At 59.1% G+C, this 26,550-nt stretch overlaps 1 protein-coding gene across 1 annotated transcript in view; it reads left to right on the top strand.

Annotated features, from left to right (window-relative positions):
• The first annotated feature begins 4,598 nt into the window (after positions 1–4,598).
• Positions 4,599–26,550, top strand: part of CACNA1I (calcium voltage-gated channel subunit alpha1 I) — a 115,821-nt gene continuing 93,869 nt past the window's right edge. Inside the window, exons 1-2 of the mRNA XM_058741228.1 lie at positions 4,599–4,731; positions 15,260–15,519. Of these exons, the coding sequence (XP_058597211.1) occupies positions 15,281–15,519 (239 nt within the window). The 5' untranslated portion in view covers positions 4,599–4,731; positions 15,260–15,280. The remainder of the gene's footprint in view (positions 4,732–15,259; positions 15,520–26,550) is intronic.

The raw sequence follows: 26,550 nt of genomic DNA, 5'->3' as shown, positions 1-26,550 counted from the left end.
AGGGACTTGCCGCCCGGCAGGAACCTGAGGATCCTGTAATCTGTCCCTTCTCCCTCTGTCTCCAGCCTCCTTCCTGGGCAGGTGGGAGAAGGACCTCTGTCTCTGTCTCTGTCTCACACACACGCATACACACACGCTCACCCTGGCGTGGAATCCTGCTTCTGCCGCTCATTAGCTGCGTGACCCCGGATAATTTACTTAATTTCTCCGGATTTGCGTTCTTCCGTCTATAAAGTGAGCTTCATGATACCTCTCACCCAGAACTGTTGCCAGGGTTAAGTGGGCTAACGGAGTAAATGGGCACCTGTCAGTGGGGGAGGAGGGGTCCCCCTGCTCCTTATCTAGGTAAAATGCCACAACCTCACCCTTCCTGCCTGGGCAGGAGTCCTGTGGCCACAGTGACCCCAGGGAGGGTGGGGGATGCTAGCATCCTCCTGGTCCTCTCTGGCTTTGACCTCCCGCCAGCTTAGTCCAGTTGGGGGATGGATTGGCTGGTCCCAGGCCCGGTCATCCATGTCAGCTCCGACTTGACATCCATACACCAGACATGCACTTGCACGAGGCCCGTGTGCATCTAGCTGACTTTCCAGGAGACTTGCAGAGGGAGGGGAACCGGTGCCACAGCCACACAAGCTACTCACATCGGGTCCTCCATGACTCTCTGGGGGTGCTCCCCCTCCACGTGACCCTGTCTCCTCCGTTTTGCTGTCCCTCTTTCTCTCTCCCTTCACGCTCCACACTTTCTCTCTGAAACTTCCTCTACTGATCCAGCCTCAACCCCTAGACTGGGCTTGGAGGGCACCTTGGCCTCTCGGAACCCATTCCTCTGTATCCTCTTGGCCCACCCTCCAAATCCCTCCCTGTGTCACCCACAGCATTTCCGGACCTTTCATCGCATAACATGCTCTGGCCCTGGCAGAGGCCTGGTACCCAGTAGATGCTTAATGAAGGCTTTCGGGATGTTGAAGTTCATTTTCGGCCGTTGGTTTTTTCCTATCACAGTGGGCTGCTCCTGGGGCCTGATTCTTAGGTGTTCAGGATGCTGCTTGGCGCTGAGAGCAGTCCCTTCCCATGCCCCAGGGGGAATGTGTTCTAAAGGGGGACAGGGCGGCCTATGTGAGGGTATCATGGGCCAGGTTCTGCTCTGGTAGGTGGGGGCCACTTTGCCAGTGTGGGATCCTGGAAACTTTAACTCTTAGAGTTTTTGAATCTCGGAATCCAGAATCCTAGTTAAGAGCACAGATTCCGGATCCAGACGCCCTGAATTCAAATAGCAGCTTTGCCATTATTAGCTGTGTGATCTTGAGCAAGTTACCTAACTTCTCTGTGCCAACGGCTCCTCCTCTGTAAAACGGTAGTGACGATTTACAAGATTGTGGAAAGGATTAAATGCGTTAATATTTGTCAAGGGCTTAAATGAGGGCCTGGCGCAGATAAACGCTTTGTGTTTGAGAAATAAATCAGTGTGGATTTCGAGGGTATTGGAATCTTTATCTCTGTGTGTTTAGGATCTTTAGTTCTGGAAGGGACTCCATCTCATGTCCGGGAGCAGGAATTCCGCCCCAGTTTCCTTCAGCCCCAGCTTGCTTATCCCCATTAATAGATTCTCCTTACCCTTCTAGCCACTTCAATTGCTAGAAAGTTCTCTAGGGGACAGGAGTGAGCCTGGGATGCTCTGGGAGTAGGGAGTGGGGGGCCTGGTTGGGCTTTGGTCCCTGGGGGAGTGGAGAGGGAGCCTGGGCCGGCTGTCAGCTCAGGCAGGTGTACCGAGGGGACTCCGGGCCAGGGTCCATCTCACTTACCTCCTGGTAGGCCCCCGTTCCCAGGGCATGGCAGGGCCTAATGACTGTGTGCGGCTGCTGCAGCCTTCTGCAAATACCAGGCACAATATAAATAGCAATAATGAATAAATGAAGCTCCCGCAGCCAGCGAGGGCCTCTGGGAGGGACTGCCGCAGCCTTGCCTCTTGCTGAGACCTGGAGTTGCAACCCCATCCCCCAGCAGGTTCAAGGGTTGCCCCGTATCCCCACTTCTTCTATGACCCTCTGTGGCCTCCCTGTGCACAGAGCCCACCCCTGTGCTAAGGGCAGAAGCAAGGAAGAATGGGTAATGAAAGCATAAAGTATTGAGGGTGGACATAAACAGTACCTCTCGCCAGTGTGGATGCTTGAGGGCGGCTGGGAGGGGGTAATTAGTCCTGCTGGGATGGGGGATGCACTAGAACCGTGGAGGGAGGCAAATTTCTGCTTACGTATGAAAAAGAACTTTGAATGATCAGAGATGCTCAGAGAGCAAAACAGCAGCCCAGAGGAGTGGTGAGGTCAGCGTCACCCCAGGGATGCAAGCAGGGGCCGGGCGGCCGCTTTGGAGCTGAAAAGACCCAGTCCTGAGAATTCGCTATCTGGTGGCTTCTCAAGGTCCTGTCCAGTCTTTTGAACTTCATGAAAATGTTGCCAGAGGACACCGGAGAGAAAGTGAGCAGTGTCTGGTGGCTTCTCCCTGACTTCCTGTCTGATTGCTGTCACTCTCCTGGGCCTGGGGCTTTCCAGCTGAGCCCGCAGCCGGTCAGGGCATGGAGGGCCTGCCCCAGCCACCTTATTTCTGCCTCCATGCCTTGGCTTATGTCCTGTCCTCGTCCTCGAGGCCATTTCTCCACCCATCACCTCTCCTCTTATCTCAATCCCACAGGAGCATTTAAAGCGAGGTGCGGGCCTCTTGCCTTTGGTGAGGCCGTCCGTTGAAAACTCCTGATCTGAAGCCCACTCCCTTCTGAAATAAACCCACTCCACAAATGGACACCTGGTGGCCGCCTTACTTCATATCTCGAGATACCTCCTAGCCTAGGTGTGCTTACATGACCTTTCATTGTGGTCTGGTGACAAAGGTTTGTCTTGTCTCCCTGGACAGATTTTTTTTTGTATTTAATGTTTGTTTATTTTTGAGAGAGAGAGAGAGAGACAGAACATGAGCAGGGGAGGGGCAGAGAGAGAGAGAGAGAGAGAGAGACAGAATCTGAAGCAGCTCCAGGCTCTGAGTTGTCAGCACAGAGCCGGACGCGGGACTTGAACTCTTGAACCACGGGATCGTGACCTGAGCCGAAGGCGGATGCTTAAGCGACTGAGCCACCCAGGTGCCCCTCCCTGGACAGATTTAAGGGTAGGAAGGGTTGAATATTTGTTGAGCACCTACTATTTGCCAGGCACGCTGGTGCTAAGCCCTTTCTAGACTGTTCTCATTCTGCAAGGTGTGAACTTTTATTTCCATTTCACAGATGAGGAATCTGAGGCTCAGAGACTTTAAAGGACTTGCCCAAGGTCCTCAGGCTGGAAGCCACAGAAGCAGGATCAAACATGAGTGCTCCTTCCTCCACAGCTCTGCCCATCTGCAGAGCAGATGGCCCCAGGACAGGCCTCGGTATCCGCAACCATCCCAAGCCTCAGCCCAGTGCAGGAACCATCTCCCCTCCCTGAGCCCCCATTTTCCAAGGAGAGGAGGTAGGGGTGGAGAGGGCTGAGTTGAGAGCCTCTCGTCACTCAGGCTCCTGTGGCCCAGGCTGCCCAGGGGAAGTGGAGAGGCTAGGGGCATTTGTAGCTGGAGAAAGAAGCGTCTGTTCTACTTCGGAGCCCTCTCAGAAGCCTTCCTGGAGGAGGTGGCCTTTCAGTCAAGCCCTGAAGGTTGGAAGGAAGTGCGGATGTGGATGAGAAGCGGGAAGCTGGCCGGGCAGAGGAGCCACCTTTGGAGTTGAATCGTCGCCTGCTCCACCATTTAAGAACCGGTGGCTTCAGATGGGCAGCGCCTCTCTTGGGCGGTGGGGGCGCCCCTCTCCCCCAATCTCCCAGTATCTCGGTGAGAATCCGAAGTGTTACGTGGCCAAGCAGGCACCTGGGACACGAGGGTGGTCAGTAATGGGGTCCTTCCCTTTTTACGCATGACGCAGCCCCCATGATAGGACCCTCCCCCCCAGGCACGACCCCGAATTTTAAGGGGGTGGCCGCCAGGCTCGGGGCGTCCTGCCCCTCCGGGGAGGGGTGGGAGCTCACCGAGCCGCCGCCGGGAGTCTGTCTGTCGCCTCCACGCCTCCCCCCTCCAGCGTCCCGCGCCTGCAGCTTTCCCCGAAGACATTTGGTGTCAGTATAAGGACGGCTTTGCCTCGGCTCGGTCTCGCCGCCGCCGCACGTCCCCGCACCGCCGGGCGCTCGGGCTCCTCCGCAGCCCCCGCCGCGCGCAGACCCCGCGCCTCCAGCCCGGGGCCGGAGGCGCGAGCCGAGCCGAGGCGGGCGAGGGACGAGCCCGGACCCCGCGCCGCTGCCGCCGCCGCCGCCGCCGCCGCCGCCGCCGCGATCCTCCCCGGGCACTTGCCCGCCGCTCGGTCCCCGCGGCGCCCCCGCCCCCGGCCCCGGCCCCGGAGCGCCGCGCTCTCGCCCGCCCCGCCGCCCGCCGCGCGCTCCAACTCCGGCGCGGTCCGCCGCTCGTCCGCGCTGCCGGCTTCTCGCCGCCCCTCCCGCCGCGCGCCGTCTCCTCCCGCCATGGCCCGGGCCCCGGGGCCCGCCGCCCACCGCCCGCCGCCCCTCGCGCCCCAGGGGCTCAGCTGATCCTGAATTGGCGGGGTGGGGGGGGAGCGGCTGGCGGGGCCGGGGGTCCCCCTCGAATTCCGGCTTCGGGGGGGGCACGCGGCGTCCCCGCGCCTCTAACCTGGACGACCCCCCGCTGCCCTGCCAAGTCCATGCCAAGGTAGGTGGGGGTGGGGGGAAGGGAGGGAGGGCTCCGCTCCGAGGCCAGTTTCTTGGCGCGTCGGGTGCTTTCTTTACTGAGGCGTTTGTTTATTTCTGGGGACCGGCCCCCCCCCCCCCCTCCCCGGACACACGCGTGCCCATCAGGTCGGCCCCCATCCCGTGCTTTCGGGCAGGTGCCTTGGGAGGAAGGACGGGAAACTTTGACCGGTTCCTTCTCCAAGGCCACGAAAGTTCTCTCGGTGCCAATGCTGAAGCCGGCTGAGCCAGCGCTGCAGAAATTTATTCAACAAGTCAGGCTGCCGGCCGCGGGGTTGGGGGTGGGGGGTGGGGGTGGCGGCGGTCTGTGTCTGTCTGTCCCGCTGCCCCTCGGTCGCTGCGGCTCTGCAACCAGCTGGACCAGAGCTGGTGTCAGTGTCCAGAGGGCTGAGCTGGGAGTATTGGCAGAGGGAGAGTAGCAGGAGGGGGATTGAATGGGGGAATCCCAGGCAGGCGTTAACTTTCCTGGAGGCCAAGGTGGTAGTGGGCCCCCTCCCAGGGCAGCACCCCCCCCCCCCCAGGGGGGTACTCAAGGCTTCATTGCATGAAGCCAGGCCAGGGGTTGGAGCGGGGACTCTTGGGGGTAAAAGGAATCCTCAGCAGGTTGGGGCTGGTTATATAATGAGTGTTTATGATGATTGGGTTTTAATTGTCTGCTGGCTGGTGTGTGTGGAGGATGTGGGGGCCAAGAGGCCTTGGCAGGGGGTGGGAAGGCCTCCTGGGGGGGCATGATGCCTGGGGGAGGGGGCTTTCGGATGGGCCCAGGCTGAGGCATCAGTCAGCTGCTCTGCTTGTGTCTTTCTCTTCCTTCAGGGTCCCGGGGGTTCTGAGCTGTGGGTTAGGTTGGCATGTGGGGAGACCCCCTGGGCTAGATTCTGGCCCTGGGAGTCTGGGTTCTGGGTCTAGGTGTGTGTGTGTGTGTGTGTGTGTGTGTGTGTGTGTGTGTGTGTGAGAGAGAGAGAGAGAGAGAGAGAGAGAGAGAGAGATTGAGAGAGAGCGAGAAAGCTTGCTTGCGTCTCTTGCCTCTATGGTGTGATGGGGTCTGACACGCCATGTGAGGAATGTCCTAAGGCTGGAGTGCTCAGGGTGGCCTGAGCAGGGACCCAGTCTATCCTTCCGTCTCCCACCGCCCTGAGGATTTGCCCGGCAGATACGGCCACCACCTGGGAGCTAGGATGCCGTGCAGACAGGGATGTGGGGTCCATGGGCTTGGCCCGTGGGGAAGGGTCTGGCTGAGGAGATCAGGCCTGCTTCCCAAGACTGCAGTCCTCGTGCCCTGCTCACGCTGTCAGGTCACCTCTTGGATCAGTATTTCCCCTCAGCACCAAGGACTGGCTTTGGAAACTCTTGTCCACCCTTCAGGATAAACTTTTGGTTCAGACTCCAGGACCTGGGCTGGGCTGGGGACAGGGTGGGGAGTCTAGCTACCTCCCTTGCTGCCTCTACCGTCAAGGCTGAGCCAGAGGGAGGGGATGCCAGTGGGTGACAGGGTAGGGCGACACTGAGTGGGGACCAATTCTGAGGCTGCAGTGGGGGTGGGGGTGGGGAGGAAAGGGAGGAGGGAGGAGCACGTTCTGGGGGGGTGGGGCTGAGCTGGTCTGACACCAAATTCATGAAGCCCCGTGCGCCCTGGAGGCGCTGCCCTCCCTCCCCAGCTGCCCAGAGCAACCCAGCCCTGCCCCTGGGCACCAGGAGGGTCAGCTCTGGGGAGGGGCTGCAGGCCTGGCAGAAATACCACCCCCCCAATCCCTTTCCTGTCCACCTCATTCGGGGTGCTTCTGAGAGGGTGTCTTCTAGGCCCACCAGGGGGCATCACGCAGCAGTTCCTGAGTCCCTGTGCCCTGACTCCTCTTGACCTTGGGTGCGGAGGTGGGGGCGGAGGTTGCTGTGAGAAGGGCTCTTCTCTCACTGTCACCGGACGCCAGATGGCCTCCCCCGGACAGCCCACAGCCAAGCCGTCTTAGGGACCGCTGTGATCGTAGCTCCTCCGTGTCCTGGACCCAGCGCCACACCCTCAGCGCTGGGCGTCGCTACCTGTGACTCTCCCAGTCCCCTTTGTCATGCCCCCTGCCGCTGCCGTTTCTGCCACCCTCACCTCGCACCCCAAGTGGGACTCCCCTGGGCCTCAGCCCTCCCAGGAAAGTCTGTTTCTGGATACCACTCGGCTCTCCCCCACCCTGGAAGGGCTCCCGCCCCCAGGCAGCTTCTGAGTGCTTTCCAAGGTAACAAACAGGCTTCTTGTGAGGCTCCCCTCCACTGCCTTGTTCTCTGAGTGCCCAGCCCCCAGCTCAGGGTGCTCAAACGCCACGTCTGGAAAGATGGGATGCCAGGCTGGGTGTGGGGGTCCAGGGAGACCCCACCAGGCTGCACGGTCCTCCTTCCCTCTTCTCCATCTCTTGTCCTCCTTCCTGTTTCCTTTCTTGTCCTCCCTCCCCCACTGCTCCTTTCAGACCCCTTCCCTCCCTCCACTTCTTTTCTGCAGAATGTTTTCCTCCACACACATGTTCCCAAGATCTGCTCTTGCCTTGTGCCCTCAACCCTTGCGCCCACAGTCCAGGGAGGTGTGGGTGTGTGGTCTGTGTTCATGCTCCGTGATCCGTGGTCTGTGGATCTCGGTAACTGCGCGTGTGTGTGGGTCTGTGGGGCTGTAGGTCCATGGGTCCGAGGATCCGTAAACCTGTGGGTATGTGTGTCTGTGAATCTGTGGATATGTGGATTTTTGGACTCGTGGGTCTGTAGGTCCGTGGGCCTGTGGATCCTGATATCCAGGAAGAAGTGGGCTGAGTCTCTCTTCCTCACGGCTGCCGGTGTAAGGCAGGAAGAAAACAAATTGGATTTCCTTTTCTCTCTTGTATTTATTAAGCACCTACTATGTGCCAAACCCTGTTCTGGTTACTGGGGGACCTAGCAGTGAACAAAAGGGAGCAGACAAAACCTGCCCTCTTGGAGCTTCTGTGCCCCCGAGAGGGGGCCTGGGGCCTCCCCTGTGCCAGGTGCTGTGTGGGCACATGGCTACAGGGCCTGGTTTTCTCTTGTGCCCTTGGAGGGGAGAACGAGGCTGTGTTTGGTACGTAGGCGGTACAGATTGTGGAGGGCTTGAAAGCACAAGGTGTTTGGATGTCCTTGAACATGTGTGGGGGGCTTCAGAGGCTCGTTGGGCAGGAGAGGATAAGAGGGAAGTAGTTTCTCCAGGATGGAGGCCATGGTCTTTTGGGGCTGGAATTTGGCACAGACCTGAACCTGCCTCACGGACCTTCTCCCTTCATCGCAGATGCCCTGCCTCTGCCAGCTCCCCCTTTTCCTGCACTCTGGCCATGATGGTCTCACTGATGATGCATTTGTTAAAGTTTATTTATTTTGAGAGAGAGAGAGAGAGAGAGAGAGAGAGAGAGCGCGCGCACGCAGTGGGCAGAGAGAGAGGGAGAAAGAGAATCCCAAGCAGGCTCCACGCTGTCAGCGCAGAGCCCGACGTGGGGCTCGAACTCACGATCCGTGAGATCACGACAAGATCAAGAGTTGGATGCTTAATCGACCGAGCCACCCAGGCGTCTCCACTGATGGTGATGCATTTTAAGAAGAATGTCAGGCTTTTCTCTCTCCTTGCCACTGACTGCTGACCCTGATGAGCAGTGAGGGCCATAGGCAGCTCTCTGTCAGTCCAGGGACTTAGGCCTCCTCCCTGGATCACTCGGCTCTTGTCCTCGGGTGGGGGGGGAGCGAAGGGGGAGAGACATGAGCAAGTTCACAGTCATGGGGTTGGCCCAGAGGGGCAAGGCACTTAGCATCACGGGGGAATCAGCTTCTTGTACAAGTGGGACAGTACCTATCACCTTAAAGGGTTTTTCTGAGGCTTAGGAGTGTCTCTGCTGTGCCTAGCGTGGGGCACACGCTGTCCTCCTTCCCCATTTGCTGTCCCTTTAGTGAGGTAGAGAAGGAATCACGTTTTGCATTTTATACAAGAGGAAATGAAGCTTGGGGAGACTGTGTGTTGTAACAAGAGTAGAGCTGGGACCCGAGCCTGGGTCCTGAGACTCCTGATCCAGTGCTCTTCCTACTAGAACAGCCTCCCTGTCTCCAGGGACCACATTCACCCTCGTGTTTTGAGCTGAAGTAAGACCCAAGGCCCTAATTACTGCAGAAGGAGTAAAAAATGATCAGCAGAGTCGCCTGCTGGGAAATGTTCAAACACACGGATGGAGATTCAAATACAGCTTCACTTGCTGGCACTTGCCATAAGGCTGATAGCTGACAAACAAGTGACAGTGTCTAGTGACAGACGTGTGGACAGGTACTGATGGGGGGGGGCGTTGGCGGGCTGCCATGTCCTGTCCACTGCCTGGCCTGCCTGGACGTCCTTTTACTGGTAACATGGATTTGGGCCTTCCAGATCCAAATCCTAGCTCTTTCACTCAGTAGCTCTTGACCCTGGGGGCATCCCTTAAACTCTGTGCCTCAATTTCCTTACCTAGCTAGTGGAGAGAACAAAAACACTTACCTCGCTGGATCGTAACCGGGTGCCTGGCATACAGTAAGTGCTCAACAAACAACGTTGGCTATGACTCTTGTTAGCCGGCCACGGGAGGGCGGTCTGATTCAGTTCACTGAACGCCGCAGAGCTAAGAGGCCCAGCTGTTGATTTTGGTGACGGGACCAACATGATTGCGGCGTGTGCAGGCTCAGCTGGCCAGACCAGAGCAAGTTCCGTGTCAGGTCGTGCACTTGGGGGCCATCCTGGAGCCATTCGTCTTTAGGCTAGAGGAGACTTGCCTTGGCCGCGGTTCCCCTGAAGAAGATCTGAGGAGACCAGTGGACCACATGCACCAGAGATGCCCCCGTCTGACTGGGTTGCCAGTCAGGCTCTGGGGCTCCCAGGCTGCATCGAGAGAGGGCCCCACTGCAGGATCAGGCAGGTGCCCTCTCTGCTCTACTCTGGGTTTTTTGGTCCGGCCCTTGCAGGGGAAAGTGGGCAAACATAAGTCTGACGGGGGATGGGTCCCAAGGAGCAGATGATCTGGAAATTGTCGCCCAGGGAGTGGTTGAGGGAGCTGGTGACAAGAGGCCCGGGGCAGATGAGGCTCCGGGGTGGGCGGGCTGTCGTCTCTCATCTGCAGGGCTGTGGTGCGGAAGAAGGAGCAGACAGAGGTTCCAGGGGCTCTGGGATGTTGGCTGGAAGATTCTGGGAGGCAGCCTCGCAGGGGCTTTTCTACAGGCCTCCAGATGGAGGCTCTGCATTGGCGCGCGCGTGTGCTCGTGTGTGAGTGTGTGTGTGAATATGGTGAGTGTGTGAAGTCCACGTTTGGGTTGGCGTGAGTAAACGCTAAGCGTGTGTGAGTAAATGCTGCGCGTGAGTGTGAGAGTACATGCCCGGTTGTGCACGGCTGTGTGTGTGTGTGAGTGTTGCGCGTGTGGTCTTTGGGCTGCTGAGCATGTGGTGACCGACTAGGCCCCTTTGGGGTTCCCGCTCTTTTCAGGGACTCCCCATGTGGGGGTCGGGGGCCCATACGAGTCTAAATCCAGGCACTGAGTTCCTGGGGCTCGTAAGTTTCGCGGTTCTGGAATTGCACGGCCGACGGCTCGAACAAGCACGGGAGACTGTTGCGGGGCCCCTGTGGGCCGGCCCAGTGTCCGGTGGTGTGGCCGGGGGCTCCCGTGTGCCGCCCCAGTGCATCCCCCGTCCTTCTCGCAGTCGTGCCACGGGACTGTTGTCACCCTCATTTTACAGCTGGGTCACCGAGGGCCACTGCCGGGCTGAGCGGTGCCACGGTGGATTGGTGTCCGAGCGGGGACTCCAGCCCGGGTCCTGGCTTCCAGCCCGTGCTCTGAAACATCTTGCTGGAGAATCTGAGGTTATTGTAGTTAATACCTTGGGCCTCGAAGGTTCTGGGTGATTCTAAGATACTCTGAGGCTGAGATTCCTAGATTCTAGTATTCCCAGAATGAATTCGCTGCTTATTCTTTTAGCTGCGACATCAGCTGATGTGTGTGGTTGTCGATAAAGGGCTAAACAAATGGTCTGCCTGTGTGTGCCTGTGAATACACAAACACACGCATGCATATGTACACACACACACACACACACACACACACACACACACACGGCCTGGGGTGACCAGGCTAGGCCTCAAGGCTTTTTCCACCAGGGCTCTGAGCTCTGTAGATACAAGGCCTCTCCCCAGCATGCTCCAAGGGCTCTGGAGGGCCAGTTGGAAGATGCTGGGAGGCAGGCTTCCCCACGGACTTGGGAAGACTTGGAGGGTCTGTCTACACTGGGGGTCTTGGTTGCAGCAGCAGGTATATCGGCACTGTCTGGTGACTCAGCTGGGAGCGAGGACCTGGTCCCAGGCTGCTTTTCCCTGTCCCAGGGTGGTGTCTGTTATGGTTCGGTGCTTGGGCTGTGGAGCGGCAGACCTGAGCTGGGACCTCGACTCTGCCTTGTACCAGCCGAGTGACCAGGGGCACTGCTTGACTTCTCTGGGCCCCGGTTTCTTTCTCCATAAAGAAGAAATAAGGATGGTCTCTGCCGTACATCAAGGGGCGTCGTAGAAATCGACGTAAACGATGCACCGAAAGCCCCTTGCTCGTTGCCTGGCGCAGAAGCAGGCTCAGAGCCTCCGTGATGCTGTGGCGGTGATGGTGGGATGGTGGCGATGGCAGAGAGAGGACTGGGGCGGCAGCCCCTGGGGATGGCACAGCTGGCCTCATGCACGCTTGGACACCCACCTTCGCGGGGCTTAGAGAGCCTTCCCGTCCACATCACGTGAGGCCTGCTGAGGCAGGCAGGAGGGCTGATCTTTACAGCAAGGCCGAGGCCCCGAGAGGCTGGTGGAGTCGGGAGTGGGGGTGGGTGTGTGCGTTCCAGACACAGTGGGCTTCTTCTCTTGCCACTGTACTTGCCCACAGAGGCCAGTCCAGTTACCATACCGCTGCCTGGCGGGCCTACCCTGGGAGTACTTTGAGGGAGGAGTCTCAGGATATGGAGGCAGCCCGAGCTCTGGGGCCAGAGGGACTCGAGTTTGAATCCACCAGGGTTGTCACCGGAAGCCAGTTCTGTCATGTCTGTGAGGCTCAGTCCGCGGACAGGTTGGAGCTCGGAGGCGGGGTGGGGGCGGAGGGGGACAGCTGCCAAACCCTCAAGAGCTTCTAGCAATAGGCGAATAGGCAGCCGGGGACAGGAGCAGACCTTCAGGCACAGGGCAGAAGGAACTGGGACTATACGGAGCAGGTCACAGGGTGGCACCCTGAATGGGCACTGGAGAGCAGGTCAGAGGGTGGAGGCTGGGTGGGCACTGGAGAGCAGGTCAGAGGGTGGAGGCTGGGTGGGCATTGGGAGTGGGTCAGAGGGTGGAGGCTGGGTGGGCATTGGGAGTGGGTTGGGGGTGACAGGTCAGAGGGTAGAGGCTGGGTGGGCATTGGGAGTGGGTTGGGGGTGACAGGTCAGAGGGTAGAGGCTGGGTGGGCACTGGAGAGCAGGTCAGAGGGTAGAGGCTGGGTGGGCATTGGGAGTGGGTTGGGGGTGACAGGTCAGAGGGCAGAGGCTGGGTGGGCCCTGGAGAGCAGGTCAGAGGGTGGAGGCTGGGTGGGCATTGGGAGTGGGTTGGGGGTGATGGCCTTGAGAGTTGCGGTCTCTGGGAGTCCCACGGTGAGGTGGGAGAGGTGTGAGGAAAAAGGACTGTGACAGTGTGACAGTCTTAAGCAGGACCAAGTGAGGCAAAAAGCAAGTCAGGACAAAGTGGACAGAGCTGAGAGCGAGGAGGTGGGAGGGGGGAGTCACGTGTGGTTCCTGAGGCCACGGCGGCTCTTTGCACCTATGTGGTTGTGGGAGGGGTTTGGGCGGTGCTGGGTAGGGTGGCATCGGGGCCGGAGCACGGCCAGGCTTTTCTGCCTCTAAAATATGTCTCAAATCCACCCCTCTCTTCCCACCTCCACCAACATCCCAGGCCAGGCCAGCCCATCCTTCCTGCCTCTTCTTGGCCCTCCCTGCCCCACCCCTGCTCTTCCACTCTCCCTTCGGCCCTCAGAGGGATGGCTTAAAAACACAGACCTGAGCACACTACTCCCTGCGTACAACCCTCCGTGGCTTCCTGTTGCACTTGGAATAGAACGCAAGCTCCTTGCCTGGGCTCACAGTGGGTCCCTGCCAAACACTCAATTTCATCCCCCCCCCGCCCCCCCCCCCTCGGCTGGGCCACACTGGCCTCATTTCTCTTCCCTAAACACACTGAGCTCATTCCAGCCTCCCAGCCTCTGCACATGCTGTTCCTTCTACCTGGACTGCTCGTCCCACAGATCACGCCCGCACGGCCGGTACCTTCCGGTTCCTGTTTTTAATCTTCGATGTCTCTTCCCTTAGGCAAAGTGCTTTCCCCACTCCCACCTTCCCCCCCCCCCCCCCCGCCCCGTGTGTTTACTTCCCCCGCACATTCTATTCATTTATTCAACGAGTATTTACTGAGCACCTAGTATGTTCCAGGCACTGTTCTAGGCACTGGGAGGGGGGGAGGATACAGCAGTGAACAAGACAGACCATGGTGCCGGGTCCTCTTACAGCCTTCTTTCAGGTTGGGCAGACAGGCACTAAATCATAAAGATATAAATTCATAAATGATACGGTATGTTTGGTGACGATAAGGGCTCTGGAGCCCAGAGGGAGAGAAATTAATTGACTCGTGTGTCTCCTTTGCTGGAGTGTCTGCGGAATGGAGGCTGGTGCCAGATCTGGCTTACTCACTGGCAGGGCTGCAGAGCCTGTGCGGTGCCTGCACGTAGTAGGTGCTCGGGAAACATTTATTGGACAGATCCATGCATCCTCAGGGCCTGGGGGACAGGGGTTGGGAGTTGGAGGAGAGGGTGTTCCAGGGACAGGGAACCGTGTGAGCAGAGGTCTGGAGGAGGCAGCTGGTGCTCTAGGACCTGAGGAGGGAGGTCCGATGTGGCAGAAGCAAGGGGCCAGCAGGGGGTGGTGGGCGCAGAGGCTGGCACTGTGGTGGGCAGACCTGGAGCCACCCCTTGGGGGGATGTTTTTCAGCCCAGTGGTTGACACGTGGCAGGCCAGGTTGCCTGAAAGCTTATGTAAGGCCCATGGCTGTTTTTCTGGAACTAAGAGCAGAGCCTGGAGCTTGGGAGAAGACTCTGCCTCCCTGACCAGCCGGGCAAAGGGGCAGGAGGTGCCAACTCCCGCCTGTTGCCCCTGGGAGCCAGAGAAATGTCCAAACGCATCAGCCGTGAGCAGCTCAGCGGCCGCGGTCAGTAGTCCGGTGAGCACCACGAGCTCAGTTAGGCTTCAGCTCCCACTGCCCAGCCCGGCACCGTCAGGGTCCTGGGGCCCGGGAGACCCCAGTGCACGAGGATTCAGGGACTGGTGGCCTCTCAGAGCAGGTGGTGAGGGGGCAAGCCTGTTCTTCCTCCTTCGCCATTGGCCAAGCAAGGCCGTGGTCAGTCATCGCTAAATCTGGAGCACGGGTGCTGGGACTCTGGCGTCTAAGCGTGCCCTGCTTCTACACTTGGGTCAGCATGTAGCCTTGTGTGCCTTTCCTTCCCCGGGTCTCAGTTCCTCCGTCTGCACGGTAGTGCCCCCGGGTTGTTGTCGACGTCAGACGAGACCACGACGTGGGAGTGCCCCTGAGCCGAAGTCGGGAGCAGCTATGTAATTTGCGGAACTCATTGCAGAACGAAAAGGCGGGGGCTCCTGGCCAACCATTATTAAGAATTTCAACTTGGTGACAGCAGAGCATTAAACCAAGAGCCCTTCTGAGCGTGGAGCCTTGGGTGGCCACACTGGGCACAGTCCCGGGAAGCCAGCCCTGCTTCCCTCTGCTGTTACCAGGCTGTGTGCCTGTCCTGTCCCTTCTCTGGGCCTCAGTTTCTCCAGCTGTAAAGCCAAGAGGTTGGTGTGGCAGGTCTCTGAGTTCTCACCTTTGGGAGGTGGTGGGTGGGGTCCCTGGGCTCCGTTGTACGTCTCAGCCTTAGCGGAGGTGTCGTTGCCTCAGGGAAGCCTGCCCTGATTCCCTCCCCGCTTGCCCAACTCCCTTGGTGTCTGGCCCTGTAACACTCCAACCTGTCCTTAGTCAACACGTGTCATCCTGGCACTAATGTCTGACTTTACACCAACGTCCCTTTTTTCCTTGCAAATTTTCTTTGTTTTTGACGATGCCATAAATCTATAACTCTAGTCGCATAAAAAGCCCCACAAAAACCCCAACAGTATCACAATTACATTCTAGGAAGGTTTTATTCTTCTTACTTTCCATCGCCACAAACTGGGGCTGAGCAAAGTTGACCAGACTTGTCTCAGGACCACTCACTGGGAGTGGATTCTGACTTGGGTGCATCCGGGCCCTCAGCTTTTTCCTAATCCTCATGGCAGAGTGAGGACAAGGGGCCTTTCGGACCTGAGGCTGCTCTGTCTGGGCTGCGTCCCCCGTGAGGGAAGGCGGGGTGGGGAGTGGGTGCCAGGCACCCCCTGCCACGTGCCACGTCTCTTCCTCCCCCAGGGCTCCTGGTTCGGCGCCAACATGGCCGAGAGCTCCTCGCCGCCCTCCTCGTCTGCCGCTGCCGCAGCCCCAGCAGCTGAGCTGGGAGTCACGGAGCAGCCGGGGCCCCAGAGCCCCCCTCCCTCCCCTCCAGGCCTGGAGGAGCCCCTGGATGGAGCCGATCCTGAAGTCCCTCACCCGGACCTGGCACCTGTCGCCTTCTTCTGCCTACGACAGACCACCAGCCCCCGGAACTGGTGCATCAAGATGGTGTGTAACCCATATCCTTTGTGTGACGGGGCCGAGCTGTTCCCTGATGGAGCCCTGCCTGCCACACCTTCCTCTGGATAGGAGGCCGTGGTGGTGGTGAGCGAGCTCAGATGGCGGGTCTGGGGGCATGTCGGGGCACGGAGGGCGGACCGATGAGGACCTGGCGTCCTGCTGATGTGAACGTTCTGGAAGTCGTTGATGACCTGGGGGTTGGTTCAGTGCCCGGCTGGCTCAGAGAGTCGTCCGGTGTGAGCCCCGGGTCTACACTGGGACTGGGGAGGCCGTGTTAAGTGAGACCCTGGCCCATGGCTCAGCTCCCGGTGACTGAGCCATATGGTTGACGGAGGCCACCTGATGCGAGTCCGAAGGGGACCCTGTGGGCGTGGACCCCAAGGCGGCAGAAGGCAGCCTCACAAATCTTCTTGCCTCCACTTGCTGCCCCTGGTCTGCCCGTGTGGCCCCTGTTATGACCCTTTGCTATTTCCCACTGCCCTGGAGGAGTAGAGCAAAGTCCTCCCCCAGCCCACCAGGTGCCACCTTACTGCTCCCCCTGCGTTCTTCTAGGCCTCAGGGCCTTCCCACGTGCTCTTCCTTGTGAAACGCTTTTCCCTTCCCTCTCCACCTGGCACAATCCTTCACTGCATCCTTCCGACCGTGGCTTAAGTGTCACCCGCTCAGGGCAGTGTGCCCTGATTCCCCCTTGGCCTCTCCGTTTGTTGTCACGCGCTGGTTGTGGCATTCCGGACCCACCATCTGCCTCCTCCAGGGAACCGTCAGGTGAGTGGCACACGGACCGAGCGTGTCTTGTTTGCCGCTGGACCCCAGCACCCAGCACCCGGCACGGTGCCTGGTGCGCCACGGGCTCTCTCTCCTTCAGTGTTCGCCGGGCGCGTTTTGGCGGTGTCTGAGCTGGGTCTCCAGTAATGAGCGGTGTTGGGTGGACGGGGTGGTGGGGAGGAGGCTACCTCAGGAACAAAGGCCAGGAGAAGAGAGGGACGAGGGAGTGAGGGACAGTGGGGAGAGAGGAGGCGGAGCGGGGAGAGGGAGGCTTGCAGGGGGCTGAGTGAGGAGCTGGCCTGTGTTCTCAGGGCAGCGGGACCAGAGCGAGTTTACAGCAGGGTGTGATAGGGAGAGATCAGTGTGTTAGAAGGATGGCTCGGTGCCGTGTGGAAATGGGTCGTGAGGTGAGCCCAGGAGGAGGAGGAGGAGGCTTTGGGACCCACACATGGTGGCCTCTGGTTTTTGGGGCCCACCAAGCAGCACAGAGTCTCTGCCGGGGCTCGAGGCCACCCAGGGTAGGGCCTGAGCCCAGCTCTGGACACCTGGGATACCCGGGATGCAGGCTGGGGTGACGAGGGGGCCCCCAGAAAGGCTGGGGGAGGCAGCCATGCTGAGCCCAGGACTGCTGGCCTCCCTGCTGCTGTCAGGGGCTGAGTGATGACCTTGGAAACCCGAGGCTCTCTGCTGGCGTGGGTGGAGTGTGGATCCGGGTGCCCCTAGCTGGGCGGAGGGCCAAAAGCCTTCACGGTCCTTCTGTGGGACAACTCAGGAGGTCTCAGCCACAGTTAGAGGGTCTATTCAATAACTCTGTTCACCCAGTGCTCTCTGACATCAGCCCTGGGATCGTGGAGGACAGAGAAACATAGCTAGCTGGTCTGCCCTGAGGAGCTCCCGGGGGCAGGGGACACAGGCACCATCCATGGGAACAGTTTTAGTACAGTATGTTGGGGAAACCTTAGGAGCCTGCAGCATGTAAGCTGGGGGGTGGCCAGGCCAGGAAAAGGGAGACCACAGGAGCTTTGGGCCTTTGAGGGAGAGAAAGGCTCACTGGAAGACTGGGGAGACAGTGGAATCGTGTCACAGGGACCTTGCCTGGGTGGGACAGAGGTTGATTCTGGCTCTGCCATTGGCTGCTGTGTGACCTCGGGAAAGTTGCTGTACCTTTCTGAGCCTCATAGGGTCCAGACAGTCAAGACTGGGCTGGGCTGGGCTGGAGGCATGGCTCAGATTAACTTGGCCTGGGAGTGTGGCCTAAAAACAAGGGTCTGGATGACACGGCCTTCTCTAGCTCTGGGAGCCGCCTGGGGTGCCAGCCATGGTTGCCCACACCCTTGACCTCAGGCACTCTGGGCCCTGATCACTGAGCAGCCCGCAGAGACCCTTCCAGGTTGCCACATTTCTGGCCTGTCGGGCAGACAGAGCCCCTGGGGTCCTCTGGCCTTTGTCCTCACCAACGCCCTGGGCTCCACACTGTGAGCCTGTGGGAGGCTGGGGTTGGGAGCGCCAGTGAGGCCAGCCTCGGGAGGGGAGGAGAGGGAAGGAGACCTGCCCCTGGGCAGAGCTGGGCTTGGTCCACTGTCTCAGGGAGAGCCCTGGGTCCCAGTGTGTGGAAGCCGCATGGGGGAGGAGGGCTGTCAGATTCAGCCCCCTCCTTGGGGAGGGACTCCGCGACACTGGGAGCTGCTCAGAGCACATTGGGCTCCCCGGGCCCCGTGACAGAGCTTCTGAGGCTGGGTCGAAAGATGAAGGGTCTCTGCCTGAACCGGCGGCCTCGCTTCCGAGTTCCCTCCTAGACCAAAGATCTGATGACTCTGCACTGGAGCAGCTTCAGAAGTGTCAGGTTCTGGGACTCTCCGACTGGAAGCTTCTGTGATTAAGTCTAAGCGTTCAGAGTTTAGATTTAAGGCTCAGGGCCATTAACATTCTAAGCCTCTGCCATTCAAAGTCTGTAAAGTTCCGTGTTTCAAAGAGGGCATGAGTCTGAGATTTGGTGCCTGTGGCTGTCCGTCATATGTGTTTGGAAGTCTGAGGACCCGAGATTCTAGGCTTTGTGAACACGATGGTTCGGTGCTAAGATTTCATAGCCTGAGTCGGATCGGTGGGAGAGAGGCTGAGGCAGGTGTTTGCAAGTGCAGGCCCACATGACCTTGGTGTCCGCAGGGGCGCTGGAGCAGAGACTTGACAGGGGGTGGTGCTCAGGCTGGGCTTTAGGGTCCTGGTGTGTGTGTGGGGGTGTCTTTGATCAGGTGATGCAGGCTCTTGGATTCTTCCCTGGCCAGAAACCTCCCTTCCTCCCCTCCTCCTTGGGAGAGACCTCAGGGAGGGGGCAGTGCTTAACCAGGGGGCTCCTCAGTGGGGACACTGTTGGCATCTTGGGTGTGACGGCATTTTGTGGTCCAGGCTATCTGGCAAATTACAGGACATTTGGTGTTTTTGTCCCTAAATATTAGTAGGTAGTGGCCCCCAATCATTGTGACATCCATAAATGATCGTCCACACTTCCAGACTCTGCACGGCTCTGCTTCCCATCAAGAATCCAAAGGAATGATGGACGTGTAGGCCTCAGGGTCAGACCGGCGGGAGCAGCTATCAGGCCCGGCGGGCCAGGGTCGGGGCAGGGCAGGCTGGCGGGGTCTGCCCAGAAAGACTGTCCCCAGCGCTGATGTCCATGGTGCACGAGGGGCCCTGGCTCAGAGCCAGCTGCCCTGTGGAACCCGGTGCTCCCTGACTCAGCCCCTCACCCAGCCCAGAGCTCGGCCCTGAGTCACCACCTGACTCACTGGAGAGTCAGAAGGCTGCCGGGACCCTCCCTGAGCTGGCGAGCCGGGGTGGGAAAGGGCCGCTCACCCAAATGTCAGCACCACCGTCTGCCTGGCCTGGGCCTCGAGCGTGCACCGTCAGCCAGGGTTTCAGCCGGGAGGTCTCTGGGTCTGAAATGTCAGGGGATTGATTGCGCGGCTTGACTCATGGGTAGCTGGCATGTGGCATGTGGAAAATGCTGGGGCCCTGAGTCAGACAGACCCAGGGGCTCCTGCCACCTCTGATTTGCTGTGTGACCATGGGCCAGTTTTTCCCACCTCTCTGAGCCCCGTTTTCCCACCGTCAAATGGGGGTAGTACCCTCCTCCCCCTTCACAGCAGTGCACGATGACCTATGTGCAAATGGAGTTCTGCAGACTAGAAAAACTGCCACACGTGTAGGGGTGCCCGGGTGGCTCAGTCGGTTAAGCGTCGGACTTCGGCTCAGGTCATGATCTCACGGTTCGTGAGTTCGAGCCCCGCGTCGGGCTCTGTGCTGACAGCTCAGAGCCTGGAGCCTGCTTCGGATTCTGCGTCTCCCTCTCTCTCTGCTCTTCCTGCACTCATGCTCTGTCTCTCTCTCTCCCTCTCTCTCTCCTTCAAAAATAAATAAAACCATTAAAAAAGAGAAAAAGATAAACTGCCGCACATGTGGCGATCACTCTTCCTATCCGAGCTCAGAGGCGAACAGGGCCCTCACGTATAACCGGGCAAGTGCTCCGCTTGCCTCCGCAAGATGTTAGGCATCGAGCCCTTAGGTGGAACATACGCCTCCGGAGGACATTGTTTCCAGGGAAAATCAGACTCGATCTCTGTCATTTAGGTAAGTTTGTGCCAGTCACGCTGCCGGTAGTCACGGCCTCGTCCATGCGAGCGCTGCTGGTCAGCATAGCCCCCTCTTGCCGGGAGCTTCTGGGAGCGGGACCCATCAGCTGGAAACCCACCGATTTTCTACCCTGGATGAGACTGTGAGAGCCCTTCTTCAGCCAGGATGTAGTAGAGCTGGGACGAAACCTCAATTTCTCTGAATCCCCAGCCTCAGCATTTATTCAGGACGCATCGGCCACCTGCAGAGTCTGGAGAAGTGCCCGGTCCTCCTCTCAGGGCAGGGAGGTTTGCTTCACAGTGGGGAGGGTCTCCCTGGGTTTCAGCATCTACATTCGGAGGCCGCCTCTGGGGCCTGCCTGGGGCCATCCCCCGGAGGGCTGTGCAGCCCCCTTCCCTTTGGACACACTCCGGGGGGGCCGCTGCCTCCCCCGCCCCAGCACTAAGCCAGCGCCTCTGCTGCGGTGCAAAGCAGCCATGCATGGTGGGAAGCCAGTCGGCTGTGAAGGCCGCCTCTCTGCTGGGCAGGGGGGTAGGGCGCCAGCCTGGGCTGGGAGGACAGAGATGCCAGCTGCCGGTGACCTTGGATATGTCACCCCCCACCCCCACCCCGTGCTGGCCCTCAGTCTCCCTGTCTGCAGGATGGGAGGGTTGGACGATGAGGTTGGGAAGGGATTGGTGGGGAACCCCCTTCCGGCCCTGCTCAGGGAGCATCTCAGTGGTGTCTGTGTGGACCACGAGGAGCCGTGTTCCTTGTGAGCGGGTTCCCTCGCTCTGTGCTTGTGGCTGGGGTCCTGGCTCTCATCTGTGCCCCCGGCCCCCTTCTGTCTGCTTCTGGTCTCCCGCCTGGCTCCGGCCTTCTGCTTGTTCTTGCTTGGAGGTCCACCTGGTCGAGACCCCAGCTGGGCAGACCCTCTGACTTTGCCAGTCACTGGGCAGGAAGGGGGCAGGGCCCACGGTCTCATCACAGCTCAAGCCTCGTGCTGTTCACTGTGGGGGTTCGGCACGTTTCTCGGAGGCGCACGGGCTCTCGTTCATCTCTCACCCATTCGTGAGACCATTCGACAAGCCTCTACCGAGAGCGTGCCATGCACCAGGCGTGCACAGAGGACAGCTATGACCGTTTTGGGCAGGGGAAGGTGCCTCTGGCTCCCCGGGAGAGATGTCAGTCGGGAGCCCGTCCAGAGCGGGCACCTGTGGGGTGGCCATGAGGAATGACGGTGGCCCAGGGTGCTGGCGGGGAGAGACCGGCCTTGGGGTTGGTGTCGGGAGAGGGCTCAGGTGACCCCAGGGACGGTGGCTTGTGTGAGTGTGAAGGAAGAGCAGCTCTTGGCTTCCTGGCCAAGAGGCCTTTGCCTTTTCGGAGCCTTTGTTCGCTCATCTGTGACCTGAGGCTGCGGCAGCCCCCGGCTGGGAATGTCAGGGGGTCCGGTGGGAATTCAGGACAAGCACTGGCTGGGCTCCTACAGCATTAAGTGCCCAGCGGCAGCTGTGAGCACACTGCGGCCAGTGGGGTAGCTGTGGGGAGCCATCTGGGGTGGCTCAGGACAAGGGTCCTGCAGGCGGTGGCACCTGGGCCCCAAGTCTTTGACGACCTGAGAAACCTATGGGCCGGGCTGCCAGGGAGAGAGGCTGTCAGTGATGGGACGTGCTGGCTCCTGCGGGTGGGAGGGCCTGAAGGCTGGACAGTGGGAGGAAGAGAAAGCCTGGGGAGCCCCAAATGTGGTGGAGGAGAAGAGGGGGTGTCACCTGCAGGAAGACATCCCCCCCATCGCCCTGCTATGCCTTGTCTACCTCTCCCTCCTGCTGCACTAGATAGGGCCTCTGGCCACTGGATAAAGGCCTGGAGGAAACTTCTGAAGGTTTTAAACTATCAGGAAGTCCTCCCGTAATCTAACCTCCATCTCTTCTGTCCTGACCCCTTTCCCTATGGCTGGGCTGTTGGGAACCTCTGGGGTTGAGTTTTTCCATCTCCTTCTGTCTAAACAGATGGCTGCTGGGATCTCACCCCTCCTGCCCCACTGACAAGGTGGCAGGCCCTCCCTCCCCTCCCCTGCACGGCAAAGAGAGCACCGGCCGGGAGTTGTGCAACCATGGGCGATCAGCTCTGCCCTGGACCCGGTCTCTCCCCACTACCTCAGCTTCTCTTCAGGGGCTCCTGGGGCTCCCTTGTGTGGAAGGGGTTTTTCATCCGTAGAGAGCTGCGTGCCCAGGGAGGGCTGTTGTCTCCCTCCCTCCCTGCCTCCTTTTATTTGTTTACTCATTCCTTCCTCGCTCAAGAACCTTCCATGGCTCCCGATCACCCCCAGAACAGTCTCACTTAGCCTGGATTTGAGTCCTTGCACGGTCCACCTGGGCTGTCCTCCAGCTACCTTTCTGCTGCTTCCCTTCGTGCTTTCTGTTCTGGAGCCCCACACAAGTGCTGATGTTCCCTGACACCCCCTGCCTCCCTGCCTTTGCTTATGCTGGGTCTGCCCCCTGAGATGCCCTCTCCATGCCTCCGTGGCCACAAATCCCACCAGTCCCCCAGGCCCAGCTTCCTGGGCACCACCTGCGGGAAGTGTTCCTGGATCCCCAGCTTCTTCCTCTCTTGACCCTCCAGCTCTTTTTTTTTTCTTTTAATGTTTATTTTTGAGAGAGAGACCCAGCATGAGTGGGGGAGGGGCAGAGAGAGAGGGAGACCCAGAATCCGAAGCAGGCTCCAGGCTCTGAGCCGTCTGCACAGAGCCCGATGCGGGGCTCGAACTCAGGAACTATGAGATCATGACCTGAGCCGAAGCTGGACTCTTAACCGACTGAGCCGCCCAGGTGACCTGACCCTCCAGCTTTTTATCAGTCCTTCTTTGTGCTACAACTTTCCTTCCCGCCTCAGGGGGATGGTTTGTGGCTTGCTTTGTCTCCTCCATCTTGCCCACCGTGAGCCTGGCACTGATGGGCTTGTGCCTCACCTTCTAGTTCATACGGTACTGTCCCGCCCCGCCATGGCCTCTCAGGTTCTCTCAGCACCTCCTGTGAGGTGGCAGGGCCAGGAGTTTGCTAGCCCCATTCTACAGCTGGGGAGACTGAGGCCCAAGAAAAAAGGGAGGCTGACTTGCCCAAGGGCACACGTTGAGTAATCAGAAAGCCAGGGCAGACTGGAGCCCAGCACTCTAGACTCTGAGGCCAATGCTGCACCTGCCTGGCCGGCTTATGGCTGGGGAAGGGGTTCTTTATGGGAGGGTATCCCCTCCTCCTCCAGCCCCGGGCTAATGGGAATGCCCGGGCGGGTGGCCCCTGTTGCTGGAAGGAGCAACACATATCTGGGAAATGGCCCGTTGCTCTCCATCTGGTATAGAGAGGGTTGGCTTTTCTCAGATGCAAAAGTCAACATCAAGCTGTGCCCTAGGGTCGCTCCTGGTGGCCAGACTGGATGTGGTGCTCTCGGTTGGTCAGCAGGGTGGGCTGGACTCTGGTACCATCACGTGGCGATTTCTGTGCAACCAAAGCTGCAGGTGAGGAAGCTGCCCGCGATCCGTCCTGGGGGGCCTTGGTGAAGCCTGCCTGGAGGAGGGGGCATTTGGCCCGGGTCTTGCTGCGTGAGTAGGAGTTTTCCCGAAGAACAGTTGAGGGATAGTGTTCCAGCAGAGAGAAGAGTATAAAGAACAGTGACCGGAATCATACCCCTGTGATGCAAAGCGGGATAAAGGCTGGGCAGAGGGACCCTCAGGGGGGCCGTGGCCACCGGGAGGAGGATGGAGTGGCCAGTCGGGCCTGCCTGGGGTGCCGCAGGAGCTGTTTGATGAAGGAGGAGACCCCCAAGCCAGGGCGAGAGAGTCTTTGATGGGTGAGAGGTGGAGGGCGTGGGGGTGGCATCCCAGCTGAGAAAAGCGCCCAGTCAGATGCCCGAGCTGAGCTGGGGGTCACCCTGGATGTTTTGTTAACAGCATGGCATGTGCACCGGGTGAGGGCAGGAGTGAGAGCTGAGCATCGAAGGACATTTGGGGTCCGGATCTGGAGGGCACAGGGAGACACTGCCCCGGGAGGGCACTGGCGTTCACTAAGGACCACCCGTGTGCGGGGAGCATTTCCTCTTCCCCGGCAGCTCAAGCGGCTCTAGAGAGGCCCATTTGTCAGGGGGGCCCAGAGAGGTGGAGTGCTTGTCCAGGGCGGCAGTGGCCCCGTGGGGCTTGGGCCGGAGCCCAGGGCGTGTGCAGCCCTGTGAGACCTGACTGCAAGGCTAGTCGTAATTGATAGCGAGCAGGAGAATTAGAAAGAGGGCTGGTTGGCTAATGAAGTGTCAGCCCCCTCCTGGGGCATTTAAAACATGATTGGATTTGTATTCGTCCATCTTGCCTGGGTGTCTGTGTCAGGAGCCAGCTTTGACCTGCCACCTCCCTCCGACTGTCCTGTCGGGAGACAAATGGCCCCGTTTGTTTCTCTCCGAGAGAAATCGATCCGTCTTTTTAATCAGCCGGAATGTCTTTCCGCCAGTCTCTCTCTGGCTCTCCTGTGGGGCTGCCTTCCACCTTTCTGGCCCCGTCTGCCCTGTGGAGCTGTGCTCTGGTCTCCCTCTTCTCTCCCCAAGTGCAGATCCTGACGCTGGTGCTTACTGCTGGTGATGCTGAGCAAACAGCTCGACCTCTCTGGATGGCAGTTTCTTTCTATATGAGAAAGCAGGAGGAGGAGGCGTGGCTGACTGTGAGGTGCTATATGGGAATGGGAGGGCTTGGAGCGCTATGGGAGGGGCCGGGGGTGGGGTGGGGGCGGCGGGTAGAGGTGCGGACAGCAGGGTGTTCAAGGTCTGCACCTGGCTTCTCCCAGAGAGCTGGGGTGGTGGGGAGGCTCTCACCTGCACCTCTGTGTCAAGTGAGGAGATGACTGAGGATTGACTGTCCCCCGAGGTCCAGTCTGGGGTCTGCCGAGTGCGAGCTTCGTGACCTCAGGCAGGTCACTCCTTCTGTCTGGGTCTCAGTTTCCTCATCCATCAAATAGTGGTGTGGGGGAGGTTAGGCTGTATCGGTGATTTTCAGGGATGATTTTGCCCCCGGAGGACATTTGGCAATGTCTGGAGGCCTTTGGGGCTGTCACAACTTGGGGAGGGTGTGCTACTGGTTTCTAGTGGGCAAAAACTTACGACACACAGGATAGTTGCCCACGACAAAGAACGATCAGGTCCTAAACGTCAGTAGTGCCCAGGCTGAGAAACCCTGGCCCAGGTGGTCCCTGGGGACTTGGGGAGCTCTGAAAGTGTGGGCACAGCAGGGAAGGGGGTGTAGAGTGAGAGAGGGAATCTCTGAAGGAGGAAGAGAGGACAGTGCTGAGTGCCAACCTGAAGGGTTTCCTGTGGTCATGTAAACTTGGGGTCGAATCCTGGAGCTGCCATTTACTAGAGTGTACCATTTCCAACCGCCTCCCATACACCCACCTGTCCTTGTCCCCACTCATCGTTCTTTACTCCATGCATCCATCCATCTACCCATCCATCCATCCATCCATCCATCCATCCATCCATCCATCTTTCCATCTCTTCATCCATTCATCTGCCCATTGACCCATCCACCTTCCTTAACCTCTACATTCATGCACTCACCCCCCCACCCCTGTCACCTTCACAACCATCTACCCATTCAATCATCCACTGACCCAACGGCCCCACCCCATGCTCCTGTCTGTCCATCTATCAGCCCATTTACTCACTGACCCATTCCCTTCTTTGGCGGATACTTATTGATCAACACACTTCCCCCAGTCTCTCATCCACCTGTTACCTGCTCAACGCCCAGTCAAGCCCTCTTCTTATACCATGTGTAAGGCCTTTTGTATCTGACTTATTCTCCTCACCTTCTCCTAGGCTGTGAGTAACTTGAGGACAGGCTCCATGATCCATTAGTGCCTGCCTCTTCTTTAGGCCTTGGCCCTCAGCCCTGCCCATAGTAGATGTGCAGCAAAGCTTTCAATGAAGCGCATCCTAGCAAGCAAGGTTGGAGGTGGAGGTTGTGTGGACAGAGAGGAGGCCGGCCAAGAGCACTTAGACAATGGGCCTTGGATGCCAAGCCAAGGAGTTTGGAAACTCTCTGGAAGGCCGTGGGGAGCCGTGGAGGGCTTTTGGTTTTGGAGGAACCCACTGGCTGCGTGTAGAGGCTTTGCAGAAAAGGCAAGGCTGAAGGAAGAGACTGCTCAGAGTGAGGAGTGGGGAGTGCAGCATGCCTGGGGCAGTGGGGGTGCAGATTTGTGGGTGGAGGGGAGAGATTTAGGTGGGGAAATGGACAGGTCTCTGAGAGGGACAATGGGATGAGCGGGAGGGAGCCTCTGGAGGGTCCTCATCTGGACAGCTTCCAGCACTGGTGGTGGCTGGGGGACATCATTCATTGGGGGAGGGAAGTGCAGAGAACTTGGCAGTCTGGGAGAATATGACCTACCCCATTATGATGGATTTGAGGTTCCTAGAGACAACCTAGGGCATGTCTGGGAGGTCTGTTGGTCAGGATGGAGTGAGCCTGGGGCTGGGACAGATTGCAGACCTGGTCAGCTTGCTGACCACCAGAGTTGAGGCCTTGCGAGTGGGTGTGGGATCAAGGAGAGGAGAGGGGAGACCAGAGGGTGGGGAGCCTGAGAAAGGCCAACATTTGAGGGTCGGAGCCCATGAAGTAGGAGAAGGCC

The sequence above is a fragment of the Neofelis nebulosa genome, chromosome 8, assembly GCF_028018385.1.
Source record: "Neofelis nebulosa isolate mNeoNeb1 chromosome 8, mNeoNeb1.pri, whole genome shotgun sequence".
NCBI classification, from domain to species: domain Eukaryota; kingdom Metazoa; phylum Chordata; class Mammalia; order Carnivora; family Felidae; genus Neofelis; species Neofelis nebulosa.
Note: the sequence above shows the minus strand (reverse complement) of the source record. Positions and strands in the feature narration are given on the sequence as shown.